We start from the raw sequence: 17,222 nt of genomic DNA, 5'->3' as shown, positions 1-17,222 counted from the left end.
TTAATAGTTTAATGAATATTATGTAACTTACTTAAAATATTAAATATAAGCTCTTTAATCATAGGGATTTGAAATTTTGAAACAGATCCATGCTAATTTTAAAAGCTTGCATAAGAGATAAAGTGGAAAAAAAATCAAGAACAATTGATTTTAAAGAATGATGATCGAAACCAAGCATGAAGAGATGTAGAATAGGTTTATTATACATAGAGAGTACACAACAATGGAAGAACAATTTAAAGGTGTAGGAAATTAAAAAGATGAATTTAATGGTACAGTTTCGCTATCTATTTCAAATGATTCGGTAATTGAATAAGAAGCAATGTCGTCCCAGGATTCAATTATGTCATCTGTTTCAGATTCCTCATCACTACTTCCCTCAATAACATTATCTTCTTTTGATGCTTTAATCAACTCCAGCTCCATTGCCACTCGTTTCATGGTGGGTCTTTTTTTCCCATTAAGATTCAAGCATCTTTTTGCTAGCTTAGCCACTTCTATAATCTCTTTTTCTGGGCCATCATTTACTACAATGTCAAATAAGGAATTCCCCTGCATTGATAGCAGAAACAGAGATACCAAGCCTCTCACATCCTCTGATTGTTTTGTAGGGATGGGCTTTTGTCCAGTTAAAAGTTCAACAAGAACAACCCCAAAACTATAAACATCACTTTTCTCTGTAAATTGACTTGATCGAAAGTACTCCGGATCCATGTAACCAAAAGTTCCTTGCACTCGAGTTGTTAAATGAGTTTGTTCAAGTGCAATTGATCTCGAAGTTCCAAAGTCTGACACTTTTGCCTTGTATTTATCATCCAAAAGTATGTTGCTTGATTTGACGTCTCGGTGATAAATAGGAACAGATGCAGCTGAATGCAAATAAAACACAGCATTGGCAATTTCAATTGCAATCCGTAAACGCATTTCCCATGTCAATGGAAATTCCTCATTTTGACTATGAATGAGATTATAAAGTGTTCCATTTGGGATGAACTCATACACTAGCAATGGAACTTCGGCTTCTAAACAACACCCTAAAAGTTTAACCACATTCCTATGGTTAACTTGAGATAAAATTATCACTTCATTGATGAATTGTTTAACCTTCTTTTCATCAAAATTCTTCCCTTCCACCATTTTAGACTTCTTAATAGCCACTATGCTTCCGTCTGTTAACATTCCTTTATAAACAGTTCCTTGACCTCCTTGACCAAGGATTCGATTCTCATTATAGTAATCAGTGGCCTTTTCTATCTCCATTGAAGTAAACAACTTTACCTTTTCAACTGTACTTCCATTGCTAGACAAATGTTGTTGTTTTAAAGTATTTCTGCTTGAGCATGGTGTCCTTTTTTCTTTTGAATACTTTGTACATTCGCCATGTTCCAAGTAGCAGAAACATTGTCCCAACACTAGTGCCGCAACCTATATACATATAAAAATCATAGTTTTATCAACCATAAATATATTTCAGTAAAGTTTTATTTATATTTTATGTTTAATAGACTTGGCAAAAGACATATTTTATAATTAATGATTGTTCATTTAGTTACAATGAGAGAACTTTCATTTCACCATTACCTTGTTTTGGCTCTTAAATGAACATATATCATTTAATGGGAGAAGCTTTTATAAGGATGTAATGGCAAAATGGTGTTGTTACTGCACGCAAATTAAAAAACGGGCGAATTGGAGACGTACCTATAATAGTGATTGTCAAGTTGCGAGTGTTTTTTGTTGGCAGTAGGGAAATAACTTTTTTGGGCTCGCACCTAAATGCGGTACTATTGTATTCATATTCAGGAGGGCAGTAGTGTGTGGAACAATAGTTGCCAGGAGCTTTCAAACAAAGTATGTGGCACCAATTATAAATCCCGCAATTCTCTCCTGCATTTATGAAAGGAATAGAAAGAGTTATATACATATATATAAAATGTAATATAGATTATTGAAAAAGACGGGTTAATTTGTACCTTCGCAAAACGTAGAAAAACCACCGATACCGAAATCCTTGTTGCCAGCAATATTCACGATCGGAACTACAAGTAGTGTTTAGACCTTGTCTCAAATGGCACAATCCAGATATGGGTGTGCTCCATTGCAGTGATGTTGCAACATACGTCCAATTATTTACATTAAAATCATTCGACTCTAAGGTCAAATCAAAATACAAGTCTGATTTTACCAAGGAAGCAAATCCGCAAGAGACCTTGAGGAATATTAATAGGGCAGCCAGTAGCAGCGGAAGTCTCCTTACTCTTCTACAAGATTACCTTTTTCATTGTCGAAAACAGTAACCAAATTACCGCAACCTGAAGACCAGAATACGTTGTCGAAATCTGAGTAGTAAAAGGGGGTGCCTGTTAGGTTGAGACTCATCCCATCGTTATTGTTTTGGCGACAATTGAAATAAGTTATGGAATGGTTCACCACAACGTTGCCGTACAAAAATGAGAAGTGGAGTATTTCCAGATTGATGCCATTTATGTTTAAGAATGGCATTTTCCTCCCATTGGAGGTTTTGTTGCAGATTACTCTGAACCAGCCATTGGGATAATGTTGGTGGATTATTTCAAATGGGTATTGAAACGTAACATTCCCACAAGAGTCCTTACTACTGAAGTTGATAGGTCCTGGTCCTAGTTCGCATCCTGCGGACTTGCCAGAAAAGAGTATATTGCACCAAGTTAACACCCATTAAAACCTAAGTTATGTACATTCAGTCTATAGAGGAGTTCATGGGAGTGGGTGGAGTAGTTTTTTTTTATCTACTGTTCAAATATAAAAAAATAACTTTATATTAATATTTATATTCTTTTATAAGTTAAATTAAAATTAAAATTAAAATATTTTATTTTTAAAACAGTGAAACAAGTCATTTTAGTGGCCCGAACTTGAATTTATTAGAATTAAACTTGAGTTGAATTCAATTCATTAATACCTCTAATTCAATTTTTAAATGAAAAAAGGCATTATTAAGATACAAATTTATAACTCTTTAAAACTGGAAAAAAAAATAAAGAGATAGAGGTAGCTAGGAAAAATGCTCGTATCCATCCTTCTTTTACATATTTACTTGTTAATTGTAGGTATAATAATTTATTTGGCTCTTCAATTTTACAAAAAAAATTATTTTAGTTATTAATTTATCTTTTCATCTTTTTAATCCTTAAACTTGCACTAATTATCAAATCACCCCAAAATAGATGGAAAAAATTAGCAAATGTTAACTTGGCATGGCATCCACGTGTATGCCACGTTAGCAACTAACTAATTTTTTAAAAAATTAAAATATTTTTTTTATAATTTTATGATTTTCAAAATAATTTTATATTTTTGAATATTTAAATTTTAAAATTAATTTTTACTAACGTGGTATCCATGTGGACACATGGATGCAACTTCGAAAAGTTAACAAACATTGACTTTTCTATTCATTTTGAGATTATTTGATAAATTGTACAAGTTTAAAGGTTAAAATAATTTTTATAAAATTGGGGCCAAATAAATTGTTATACCTTAATTTATTCTAATTGTGTATATTGTAGTTTTAAACTCCATTTTAAGAGTATAATAAATAAAGAAGAAGAAAAACAGTTAAAAAGTATTTAAACCCTCCTCGTAAAATTAAAGTATTTTATTGACAGTGTTTTAAATACTAACATAAAATATAAATATACTAAATGATTTTAAAACTTGATTTAAATGAAAACTATCATTTGCTACACTAAAAACAATCATAAAACTAATAATTTTTTTTTACTGCTAGTACCTAATAATAATCTCTAAATTAATTAGCAAATCTCTAGATAATTAAGTGAAAAACTGAGTGCGACACGAGTGACTGACCTGCATCACCGCAATAGGTTGAATTCCAGCTGAGCGTTGCGGGAACATGAGTGGTTTCAATATGGATGCCAATGGGTAAAGGGTAATCTTCACGAAAATAGAGCCTGCTAAAGATGAACGCAGATGCGCATCTCTTGTCGTCATCCTTACCAGTAGGATACATGGCTGTCATGTTCACAACATTGGAAGTGAAATTTCCAGAAATTCTATTATAACAGCCAGATTCAGAAGCCCCGTCGCCACATATTGGTTGAATGCAACCGCCAAGGGGATCAGCTTCATTACTGAAAATAGTAGCCAAATTTCCGCAACCTACGGACCCGAAATAGTTGTAGTCACTTGAGAAGAAAAATGGAGTGCCTGTTCGATTGACAGTGGAACTACCAACCTCGCCTTTGTGATCACAGTTAACTTACTGGATTCTTTATTAGTATGGTATCTTGAAATAAGGAACCAAGTAGCTCCAGATCGATGCCATTTATGCTTATGAAAGGCTTTTCCCCTTTGTGGGTCTGTTTGCAACTTACTCTAAACCAAGAACGAGAATAGCAGCGGCTATGGATTCCAAATGGCGATGGAATTGTAACATTTCCACGTACTTCTTCTCCGCAAATAGCTTGTTGAGATTCTGTTGACTGTAATATTGGACATAACAGGAATAGGATGATGAAGTAAAACCATAACTGGAAACCCATTTGGGCTTCTAATTTCTTTGAGGGAAATGAAGATGGAGATTGGGTTAATGAACAAGTCATTGACAGATTCAAGTTGTAGAGAAACAAAAACGTGTTTGACTGAGAAGAAGATTATAACTCTGCGCTCACACTTTCGTTGAAGGAATTGTTTTGATTTGATTCAACGAAAGCAAAGTTTCAAAATTTTGTAAAAATTATCGCATCTTAATTTCTATTTTGACGGCTCTTCTTTAGTTTCAGAAAGTAAGATCAGTATTTTCTTTGTATGCACTTCAACTGAATGTTCTGTTGTTTTGAAATTTTCATTTGCTTTATTTCAAAACGTTCGTCGAAGAGCAAGTCTTCTCTCAATAAATTAAGGGTGCAAAATTGAAATACTAATTAACGCTTAATTTATTGTAACTAGAAAATGACAGTTCAATAAATAAATTAACTAAATAGGTTACATAATTAATTTAAAATACGGCAAATTTACCTATATATGCTGAAAAAAAATCAATTAAGAAACTATGTCAAATTTCTGAAAATTTATCGATCTAATCTATTTTTGGAGAGAGAAAGGAAAACGCGACCTACAGGTAGTGTTTTCACTCATCTTGCAGAGAAATTGTGCCACGTAGGACACGTTTTCTTCTCTTTCCTAAAAACGCGTCCTACGTGGAGCGTTTTATCTGCAAGATCAGTGAAAACGCGCCCTATAGGATGCATTTTCACTTTACTAAATTATTTTTTTCATTTTTTTTCTTGCAGTTTGAAATTAGAAGATTGTAGATTTATTTTTTCCCGTGTTTGAGATAAACATTGTTATAGTTTTAAGGTATGTTTGAATTTACGATGGTGCCATATAGCTGAGTGACTTACGAATTTCATCTGGCATGTGAGCATGGAGCCATCAACAGAGAAGCAGGATTGCGTTGCAACTCCAAGTCCCAGTTGACAGTGGTTATACGATCTCTAGTTGAAGTGTAACTAGGGATTCAATTTTACAAAGGTTATACTATCAAGAGATGGAGTTGGCAGTGATTATGTGGGCACGTCAACGAGTTTCTCATCATCAAGAGAGGAAGCTATTCACCACAGAAACATAAATACAAGGAAGACAAATGCAATGACATTTTAGTACAATCAAGTAATTCGTTTTATCCATATCCACCGAATTACTTGATTATACTAAAACGCCACTGCGCTTGTCTTCCTCATACCTATGTTTCTATGGTGACTAGTTTCCTTCTTTGATGATGAAAAATATCGCTGTCGTGCCTGTTGGATCGCCGGCACCCCTACGGCGCAGCGAAAAAATTAAAATCGGCGACCCTAACCATAGATCCATGTGTAAGGAACGAATCGGGGTGATCAAGGTTACGAATTTACCTAATGTTTATTCAGAGTAGACAACAACACCTCAACAACAAGTAGTCTGATCTGCTGTCGAACCAAAACCGCAATCTATCGTGATCCCGGTCTCTACGTAATCCACCCAGTTGACTACGAACGGAAGGAATTCCCAAAACAATTTTGAGAGTTATTTTTCTTATGCGGTGCTAGACTCAAACAAAGAAAACGTGATTATTTATATCCTTTTGTTTTTAGGGTTTTAAGAATTAAATAAATATGATAATATTTTAAACCGAAAATTATAATTACATTAATTATAATATAAGTTCGGTAAACCATATATTTATTTGAATTCTTATGCTAACCAAATTCATGTCCTCACTATACGTACAACAACCTTGTACATAATGTGTTGAAATTTGATTACCGAATTAAATTAATTCTATAATTAATTTAATTCAAGCGACCCAAAAACAATACCAACTATGGTATATTCCGTTCATTTCAACTATAGGGTGTGACCACAGAGGTTCTTGTAACGTTAGCGAAGAACACTAGAACGATTCTAATTCTACGAACAATGAGTGGCATCTAGCAATGCATCATTGCTACCTAAGTCACAAGAGATCATGATTCGACATAACCTTTTTATGATTAACCTTTTATGCAATAATCCTTAAGTCCTTTATCTCGGATTGGACACAAGTCATGGAATAGTCACACTTGCATTGTCCATTCCATGTTCCTTGATCTCTTAAGCGGACTTACGATATACAAATAAGTATGACATCTAATATCAACTTATTTGAGCATGGCCATGCATTTCTAGTCTTACTTAATCAAGTGGCCTAAGATATTACTCCCATTATGTAGGAGGGACTTATCCTATATCGACCAACCATATCCTCTACATAGATTGTGGTATATCCAACATCGGTCTTTATAGAACAACCCGATTCTGGTGTGCGTTTGATCGTATCAAAATATACAACTCACGATGTTGGGATTATGATGATCTCAAGTCTGAGGATCATATAAATATTAATCATTATGAGTAATGTCGTGACAATTACATAATAATCCAAGAAACATACTCATAACGGGTCAGTCTAATATGTTGTTCTCTAACACACATATTCATGTAATGATTCTGACATTCCATATCAATGACAACTCTTTATCATCAATCAACTACACGTTAGTCTTAATGCATTATCGTTGTCCTATCCAACAATAATACTTGACTAAGGAACTTTTAAGAATAATCATATTATTCTCAAGACATTATTATAAAACAGTTTATTTATATACACAGAAAAGAAACTGAAATAATAATGGTAACGCCTTATATTAATAAACATGATAAATCAAGTATGTTATTACAACCATCTCATGATTGATCTTTGGGCATACTCTAACAATCTCCCACTAGCACTAAGACCAATCACTTATATATCTAATACCAAGTGACTTAGTGTGACGATCATGCTTGGCGTGTCGAGGCTTGGTCAAGGATCAACAATGTTATCATCTGTAGGTACTCTGATATCTCTACATCCCTCGATCGATAATCTCTCGAATAAGATGGTAGCGCCTAAGTATATGTTTGGATCGCTGGTGAGATCTAGGTTCTTTAGCTTGTGCAATGGCTCTATTGTTATCACATCGGAGTTCTATAGCATCTGATATGCTAGGCACAACTCCTAGTTCAGTAATGAACTTTTTGATCCAAACCGCTTCTTTTGCTGCCTCACTGGCTGAATATACTCGACCTCTGTTGTAGAATCAGCTACTGTACTTTACTTTGAACTCTTCCAGCTCACAGCACCACCATTAAGGAAAAACACTTAATTCTTCCTTATCGGTTTAGAAGCTAGCATCAGTGTAACGTTTTACACTTAATTCTTCCTCACCTCCATATAGTAGGAAAACATCCTTAGTTCTTCTCAAGTACTTAAGGATATTCTTGACTGTGGTCCAGTGACCTTCACCGGGATCTACTTGGTATCTGCTCGTCATGCTTAAGGCATATGAGACATCTGGACGGGTACATAACATGGCATATATGATAGATCCAATAGCTAAAGCATATGGAATTTTACTCATTCGTTCTCTCTCTTGTGGAGTTGAAGGACACATTTCCTTCGAGAGTGAAATACCATGTCTCATAGGTAGGAATCCTCTCTTAGATTCTTCCATACTGAACCTTTTTAGTACTTTATCTATGTATGTACTTTGGCTTAGACCTAGTAGTCGTCTTGATCTATCTCTATAGATCTTTACTCCTAATATGTAAGTTGTTTCGCCTAAGTCCTTCATAGAAAAACAACTTCCTAACCAAGTCTTAATAGACTGCAAGGTAGGTATGTCATTTCCTATGATAAGTATGTCATCCACATACAGTACCAAGAATGTTATAGTGCTCCCACTAACTTTCTTGTAAACACATGGCTCATCTTCATTTTTGATAAAACCAAACTCTTTGATTGCATCATTAAAACGAAGATTCCAACTTCGAAGCTTGCTTTAATCCATAAATGGATCTTTGTAGCTTACATATCTTTCCAAAGATCCTTTGGATTGACAAAACCTTCAGGTTGTGTCATGTACACATCCTCTTCAACTTTCCCGTTAAGGAAAGCTGTTTTGACGTCCATCTGCCAGATTTCATAGTCATGAAATGCAGCTATAGCTAGCAAGATCCTGATGGATTTAAACATAGCTACAGGAGAAAAGGTTTCATCATAGTCAACACCATGAACTTGGCGAAAACCTTTAGCGACTAATCTCCCTTGTATGTTTGTACATTACCATCCATGTCGGTTTTCTTTTGAAAACCCACTTGCACCCTATGGGCTTAACCCTTGGTGGGTCAACCAAAGTCCATACTTGGTTTTCATACATGGAATCCATCTCGGATCTCATGGCTTCAAGCCATTTCTCGAGTCTGGCTCGTCACCGCTTCTTGATAAGTCCTAGGCTCATATTGATCTATCAAGAGAACGTCACCATGCGTTGTAACGAGAAATCCATATCTCTCGGTGCTTGGCGTTCCTTAAAGATCTACGCAGTGGTTGTGTTTCTACAAACAATTACTTGTTCCTCAACCCCTTGTGGAACTTCTTTGTTGTTCTATCTCCGGTTCGATGGTATTTTGCGATTCTCGAACTTCATCAAGTTCAATCTTTTTCCCACTTCCTTTTCTAGAAACAAATTCTCTCTCTAGGAAGACACCAGTCCGAGCAACAAGTACTTTGTTCTCAGTGGGATTAAAGAAATAATATCCTTTGGTTTCTTTTGGATACCCCACAAAAATACATTTTTCAGATTTGGGTTCAACCTTAGTAGACGTCTGACATTTAACATAAGCTTCGCAACCCCAAATTTTCATAAAAGACATACTGGAACGTTTTCCAGTCCATATCTCATATGGTGTCTTTTGAACCGATTTAGATGGAACACGATTTAGTGTGAAAGTAGCTGCCTGAAGTGCATGTCCCCAAAAGGAAGTCGGCAGATCAGCATGACTCATCATGGATTGAACCATGTCTAACAAAGTCCGATTTCTTCTTTCAGAAACTCCATTCCATTGAGGAGTACCAGGAGGAGTAAGTTGTGAGACAATCCCACATTGCTTCAAAAGATCATCAAACTCTAAGCTCATATACTCCCCACCTCGATCAGATCGAAGTGTCTTGATAGTTTTTCCTAGTTGATTTTGTACTTCATTTTTGAATTTCTTGAACTTTTCAAGGGACTCAAACTTATGGCGCATGAGATAGACATACCCATATCTACTGAAATCATCAGTGAAAGTGATGAAGTAATGAAATCCTCCTCTAGCCTGTATATTTATTGGCCCACATACATCAGAATGTATTAGGCCCAATAAATCACTAGCTCGTTCACTTTTACCAGTAAAAGGAGACTTAGTCATTTTTCCCAATAAGCAAGATTCACATACTTCAAATTGTTCAAAAACAAACAAATCCAAGAAACCATCTTTATAGAGCTTGGATATGCGTTCCTCACTTATGTGGCCCAAACGACAATGCCATAGATAAGTTTGATTTGAGTCATTTATTTTTGATCTTTTAGTATTTATGTTGTAGATGGGATTCATTTGATCTAAAACATAGAGGCCATTATTCAATTGTGCCGAACCATAGAAAACATTATTGAGATAAAAGGAATAACAATTATTCTTAATAATTATCTCAAAACCAACTTTGTCTAAACAAGAAATTGAAATAATGTTTTTAGTCAAACTGGGCACATATTAACAATCCTCTAAACATAAACCAAGTCCACTAGGCAAAGATAAATTATATGTTCCCACAGCTAATGCAAGCAACTTTTGCTCCATTTCCAACTCGTGAGTCCACATCTCCTCTAGCCAAAGTCCTACTCCTTTGCGGTCCCATGCATGAAGTACAAATGTGAGAACCACAACCAGATCTAATACCCATGAAGTAGTAGTTGATAAATTAATATCAATAACATAAATACCAAGCAGACGTTCGCTTATTTTGGCCTTCTTGACTTCCTCAAGATAGATAGGCGCTTTCGCTTCCAATGTCCAACACACCATAATGAAAACAGTTTCCTTCCTTAGCCACCCTCCTTTAGGTTTCAATGCAGCCGTAACTTTTCCAGGCTTGGGCCTACCTTTTCCGTTGGGCTTTGTCTGAACTTTGGCCTTTCCCTTGCCCTTATTATTACGGACCATCGGTATAGGCTTGGGTCCAACCTTTTCATGTTGCCTTCAGATTCGTAACATATCTTGAGCAAGCGTGGCGAGTCTTATCAATTTCATTCATATTGAAATTGAGGACAAATGACTGTAGCTATCTGGCAACGATTGCAGAATAACATCAGTGGCCAACTCTTGGCTCAATGGAAACCAAACTTAGACAGGCTTTCAATATAGCCAATCATCTTAAGGACATGAGGTCCTACTGGGCTTCCTTTAGCTAGCTTACATTGGAATAGGGCCTTAGAGATATCGAACCTCTCTTGCCGTGCTTGCCCCTGATAAAGTTCTTTCAGGTGCTCAATCATTTCATAAGCAACCATGTCCTCATGTTGCTTCTGAAGCTCAGGATTCATAGTGGCAAGCATAAGACATCCAACATCTACCATGTCATCGAGATGCTTCCTGTAAGCGTCTCTATCAGCCCTCGAGGCATTAGTGGGTGGCTCGTTAGGAACTGGTTGTTCAATGACATATAATTTCCATTCTTGTTTGAGGACAATCCTCAAGTTACGGAACCAGTCAAGAAAATTTAATCCATTCAACTTGTCCTTCTTAAGGACCGATCGCAATGATAGTGTATTTGTGTTTGCAGCCATAATATATCTACAACAATGAAATTATACGTGTGAAAATTTATCAAATTTATGTTAATCATTAAAAGGACTTAATTAAATGATGTTCCCACTATTTTACTACAAAACTAATACCCTCATACGTTAGTTTCGAAAAGGCTTTCTCGAAAAGCATTTCAAGTGGGTTAAGGATCCATATTTCACCTCCTCTTAAGTCAGATTTGGCTTTACTCTCAAGATTATGGTTATCTAGGTAAGCAACACTTGCTAATTACATCATATGTAACTCCTAAAGTTTGGTGAACAACTCTTGTTCTAATCATCTTATGATTTATCCAAATTACTTGCCTCTAGGTTTCTAATCCTATTAGAATAACCTAGTCAAGTCATTAACCAATTTTAACCTGCGAATATCACTTGTTTATTCTTCGCGTTTAACCAAGATAAATACTAGTACTTCGCTTTAGCAGAACCTACACAGTATTGATCGAGGCCTTAACGAGGGCAAAATTGGAAGGCTATGTTGACTTAATATTTTAATAGAGGGATTTTATTAAGATCGTTTCATCTCACCAATTATGGTTTACTATAGTCCATTTAGCCATTTAATTGATCTCATCAATTCATGTGGTTTATTATTATCAAATTTTAACATGTTTAAAATTTGGCATGCTTTATACATCCATAGCATCTCATACATGAATAAAGCAATAAATAAATGCAATAGTTATAGCCCATAAACTAAGGTGGCGCAACCCAAGCCAATGGGAGAACCAAAAGGAAACCTAAATGTGTAAGCCGATTTTCAAGCTATCAGTCCACACTGGTTGGCCCATCTTCCATCTCGGCTAGCCCACAGCAACTCTTGCAAATTACAATATGTAGAAACTCGTTTTACATACGAGGGAGTAAGATGAGAAGAGAAATACAAGAGAATAGTAGCAAGGCACGACACGCAGGCCGTATTTATAAAATTACAACATTTTTATCGAATGGGCTGTTGGGCTATAACTATGCATTTCAAACACCGTGCATGTCAAAAATAGCATACACAAATAAACACTTTTGTTAAGGTGTATTAAAACATATCCTTTCAACTTTATGGCCCACCAAGTTTTATTTATTATATATTAAAAAAATACTTTAAGAGGATGGGGGCTGAGGCGGTGAAGGGAGCGGGCCGAAGGCCCGCGACCGAAACCGTCCTCAGATCCCCATCCCCAAAATCTGACGAAGCCGGTTGGTGCAGGCGGGCCCCTCAGATGGGAGCAGGGTGCGGGTGGAGCCCCACTGCACGAACCGCATACCCCAATCAAGTAAAACCTCACGATTTGATAACTTTTACCAACATAATCGTGTTTTCGGGATTTTAATCCCTGAGGTTTCATGCCGGAACAACCCTTGTTCCACTAACCAGTTAACTTTTACTGGAAACTGTCAACACCACCGTCGCACCATTATAGATCTGTTAACACTTAACTGTAATAACATAAAACCAAATAGGCCATAACATCATGATTAACATTTAATCCATTGTCAAAAGGAACGATTATCAGGTTACTATTAAACGATTTAAACAATTGAAATTTACTAAAATTAAAGCATGCATCTCATACAATTGTATCACCCAGTATTTAAACTGAGTCCAGTATCACACAAGTGGCTCGACACCACTGTTGGATCGCCAAGCACCCTACTGGCGCAAAAAAAATTAAAATTGGCGACCCTAACTATGGATCCATGTGTGAAAGCGAATCGGGTGATCAAGGTTACAATTTACCTAATGTTTATTCAGAGTAGACAGCAACACCTCAACAACAAGTAGTCTGATCTGCTGTCGAACCAAAATCGCAATCTATCGTGATCCCGGTCTCTACGTAATCCACCCAGTTGACTACGAACGGAAGGAATCCCCAAAACAATTTTGAGAGTTATTTTTCTTATGCGGCTGCTAGACTCAAACAAAGAAAAACGTGATTATTTATATCCTTTTGTTTTTTAGGGTTTTTAAGAATTAAATAAATATGATAATATTTTAAACCGAAAATTATAATTACATTAATTATAATATAAGTTCGGTAAACCATATATTTATTTGAATTCTTATGCTAACCAAATTCATGTCCTCACTATACGTATAACAACCTTGTACATAATGTGTTGGAAATTTGATTACCGAATTAAATTAATTCTATAATTAATTTAATTCAAGCGACCCCAAAAACAATACCAACTATGGTATATTCCGTTCATTTCAACTATAGGGTGTGACCCTGTAGGTTCTTGTAACGTTAGCAGTAACACTAGAACGATTCTAATGCTACGAACAATGAGTGGCATCTAGCAATGCATCATTGCTACCTAAGTCACAAGAGATCATGATTCGACATAACCTTTTTATGATTAACCTTTTATGCAATAATCCTTAAGTCCTTTATCTCTGGATTGGACACAAGTCATGGAATAGTCACACTTGCATTGTCCATTCCATGTTCCTTGATCTCTTAAGCAGACTACGATATACAAATAAGTATGACATCCAATATCAACTTATTTGAGCATGGCCATGCATTTCTAGTCTACTTAATCAAGTGGCCTAAGATATTACTCCCATTATGTAGGAGGGACTTATCCTATATCGACCAACCATATCCCTCTACATAGATTGTGGTATATCCAACATCAGTCTTTATAGAACAACCAGTTACGGTGTACGTTTGACTGTATCAAAATATACAACTCACGATGTTGGGATTATGATGATCTCAAGTCTGAGGATCATATAAATATTAATCATTATGAGTAATGTCGTGACAATTACATAATAATCCAAGAAACATACTCATAACGGGTCACCCAATATGTTGTTCTCTAACACACATATTCATGTAATGATTCGACATTCCATATCAATGACAACTCTTTATCATCAATCAACTACACGTTAGTCTTAATGCATTATCGTTGTCCTATCCAACAATAATACTTGACTAAGGAACTTTTAAGAATAATCATATTATTCTCAGGACATTATTATAAAACAGTTTATTTATATACACAGAAAAGAAACTGAAATAATAATGGTAACGCCTTATATTAATAAACATGATAAATCAAGTATGTTATTACAACCATCTCATGATTGATCTTTGGGCATACTCTAACAGTGCCCGCATAACCAGCGCCAATTAAGGCCAAAGTTATGTTCTGTCACTTGGAAGCATAACCTTTGTAAACTTGAAGCTTTAGTTACACTTCAACCCAAGACGGTATAATCACTGTCAACTTGGACCTTGAGTTGCAATATAATCCTGGATCCCCGGGTGATGGTTCGATACTCACACGACAAGTGAAATTTGTAGGCCACCCAACTACACAACATCACTTTGAACCCAAACATAACTTAAAACTAAGACTATGTCTCTCTCAAAGAGAGGGAAATAAATCTTCAAACCTGAAAATTTCAAGACGTAGGAGAAAGAAAAAACAATTTAAAGATACAGGTGATTAGGTTTAGGTTTAATGCATTTATATAGGGAATGGGGCAAGGTAAAATAAGAATTTTTTTTATCCCGGGTTGTATCACATAAGGTCTAACTACATGGGTCTATATAAGAATGATGCAGAGCGACGACATATAGTCAACATAGGTATGTTATGCACATACTTCGACCTCCTCCTCATGTGTAGGTTAGGGTTGATCACTGGCCTCATCTCCTTCCTCCATGGATGACTGGGACCATGTCATAGCCGCCCACAGTGCATCCCCCTGATCGAGTCAACGTATGTGAGGACAGCCCAGCTCGAAAGAACAACGATGTTCGGGGTGTTTGTGACATTATCAGTGATACTGGATGCGTCCGTACAATTAACGGATAGGGCGTGTAATACAATATGGTAGGTAGCAGTCATACGACATATAGCATTGAGGAAGGTATCGGTGCATGGAATGATTGTGCATGATGTAGTGCTTGTGAAAAATAAACTGCTGATGTTGTCGGTGTAGGGAATGATTGCGCATGTTGTGATGCTTATGTGAAATAAATTGGCAATGAATGTGTCGGTGTAGGAAATGGTTACTCATGTAATGGTGCTTGTGTGAAATAAAGTAGTGATGAATGTGTTGGTGTAGGGAATGATTGTGCGTGATGTGGTGTTCGTGTAAAATAAACTGGTGTCGTATGTGTTGTTGCGGAGAACGATTGTATGTGTTGTGATAATGGTGTAAAATAAATTGGGTTTGTGAAAGGAATAAATAAACCATACTGACTGGGAGGTTGCATGGCAATCAGGTCCTCGTGTGCATGTGCCAGAGATATCGATCCCTCCGCAGCATCTCCTCTCGACCTAGGATTGATGGACCCTTGTTTTGGCCTCCTACGGTGATGTTACCTACTCCTTTCTGAAGCCAGTAGTAGATACGGCTTCCTTTGATGCCTGAACCAATCCATGTAATCCAAAGATGTTGCCAACTTCGACATGAGAAATGGTTCACGCTTTGGCAAGTAATCATACCTGTACTGCCAAAACTCGATATACTTCTTGTGGAATGTTGCCCAATATTCATCAAGTCTCCCACACATATCGATCTTGTATAGGTCATTGAACTTTGGAGCTTGCGGCGAAATAAGTTGCATACACCCTAACTGTTGTATCACTCGGTCAGATTCGTGCATTACGACCGTTACAAAGACAACCAAAAACACTTTCACGTGCCAAATTCTACGATTGGCCAAAAATTTGTTTGGATGCATTCTTGAATCCTTGAATCCGCGTATGGCATCCATATAAACTACAATACGAATTTATAAATTTTAGCAACTGTCGAATATTTAATTTAAAATTTTGGAATAAAAAACTGAAAACTTTGATATTAATAAACTAACCTCCTCTTCTGTTTATTAGTCTAAAACTAGTCGGATGTCCTCGAGCTCGGTAGGTATACAACTATGTCTCGCAGGATTATTCCAGCTATACAAAAAATATGTTATTTCAAAATTGCAATAAAGAAAGTTTCGATACGGTAACAATATTATCAAATGAATTTTACCATGTTACGAGTGGGAATTCGTAAGGGACTTGCATTCGGGGGTGTAGAATGGTAATTGATACCATGCCTACAATTGAAGGAGCATGCAACCGCCTATTTTAGTTTTTTTGGTATCGTTGCCTGACACATTTATCGGTACAATGTTGCCAACACTGACAATCCCCAGGTAAGTCGTCCCGCTTCCTCTAGTTAACTAATAGTAGTAGCCACCTCAAGTGTACTAAATTGCGAGATTTATCTGACAATAGTAGACCCCGGATCAACCTCAAGATGAATGTGTGCGCGAATTACTCATTTTCAACTTCGCTCGTTGAAGCATCTCTATTTTGAAAGTTGCCCTCCATCTATCTCATCTCGACCGACTACCCCTAAACTATTCAGCACCTTCTCCAGTAGTTGCTCACATGTTGCACTCCAATCGACACTAATAATTGGCCCAATAATGACATCCCCATCGACCAGTACACCGAGCTGTAAATTGATGTCCTTGAGTGTAATTGTACACTCGCCATAGCGAATATGGAACGTGTGCATCTCCGGTTTCCATCTCTCGACCAAAGCACAAATGAGTGGGGGATCCAATTTAGTCCCCCCGAGCATGCGAGCCGTATATAAATATCCTTCATCTTACAAGTGTCCATGAATGACCTCCGGTGCACCTTCGCTTAAGTTGTTTATGTACGTCTCCAAAATTCTATGTGACATTTCGTTTTTCAGTAGTGTCGGAACAGTGGTTCTGATACCACTATTCCAACTAGTAAGTCAATGAATTGTTAATTATTTAATATTAATAGAATTTCTATAATGTCGTATTAAAGTTTTATTATGAAATTTTAAAGTTTAGTTAGGTAATTAAGTAAAAAGGACTAATTTGTGAAAGCTATAAAAATTACTGATTATTAGAAAAAGGGATTAAATGACTAAAAAGTTATGTTTTGATAGTCTTAAATGATAATTAGACCATC

At 36.2% G+C, this 17,222-nt stretch overlaps 2 protein-coding genes across 2 annotated transcripts; both read right to left on the bottom strand.

The window, feature by feature from the left end:
* Positions 1-252: 252 nt before the first annotated feature.
* Positions 253-1,410, bottom strand: LOC105775362 (wall-associated receptor kinase-like 1). Its single transcript, XM_052622847.1, has one exon. It carries the CDS (start codon positions 1,258-1,260, stop codon positions 253-255), a length of 1,008 nt encoding a protein of 335 aa, XP_052478807.1. The 5' UTR covers positions 1,261-1,410.
* Positions 1,295-15,883, bottom strand: LOC105775361 (uncharacterized). The gene is made up of 7 exons (XM_052622409.1): positions 15,600-15,883; positions 12,350-12,497; positions 4,304-4,484; positions 3,850-4,260; positions 1,974-2,651; positions 1,702-1,887; positions 1,295-1,425 (listed from the first exon to the last, which is right to left on the bottom strand). Exons 1-5 carry the CDS (start codon positions 15,881-15,883, stop codon positions 2,254-2,256), a joined length of 1,422 nt encoding a protein of 473 aa, XP_052478369.1. The 3' UTR covers positions 1,295-1,425; positions 1,702-1,887; positions 1,974-2,253.
* Between the last annotated feature and the right edge of the window lie 1,339 nt (positions 15,884-17,222).

This window comes from Gossypium raimondii, chromosome 10 (genome assembly GCF_025698545.1).
Source record: "Gossypium raimondii isolate GPD5lz chromosome 10, ASM2569854v1, whole genome shotgun sequence".
Lineage (NCBI taxonomy): Eukaryota > Viridiplantae > Streptophyta > Magnoliopsida > Malvales > Malvaceae > Gossypium > Gossypium raimondii.
Note: the sequence above shows the minus strand (reverse complement) of the source record. Positions and strands in the feature narration are given on the sequence as shown.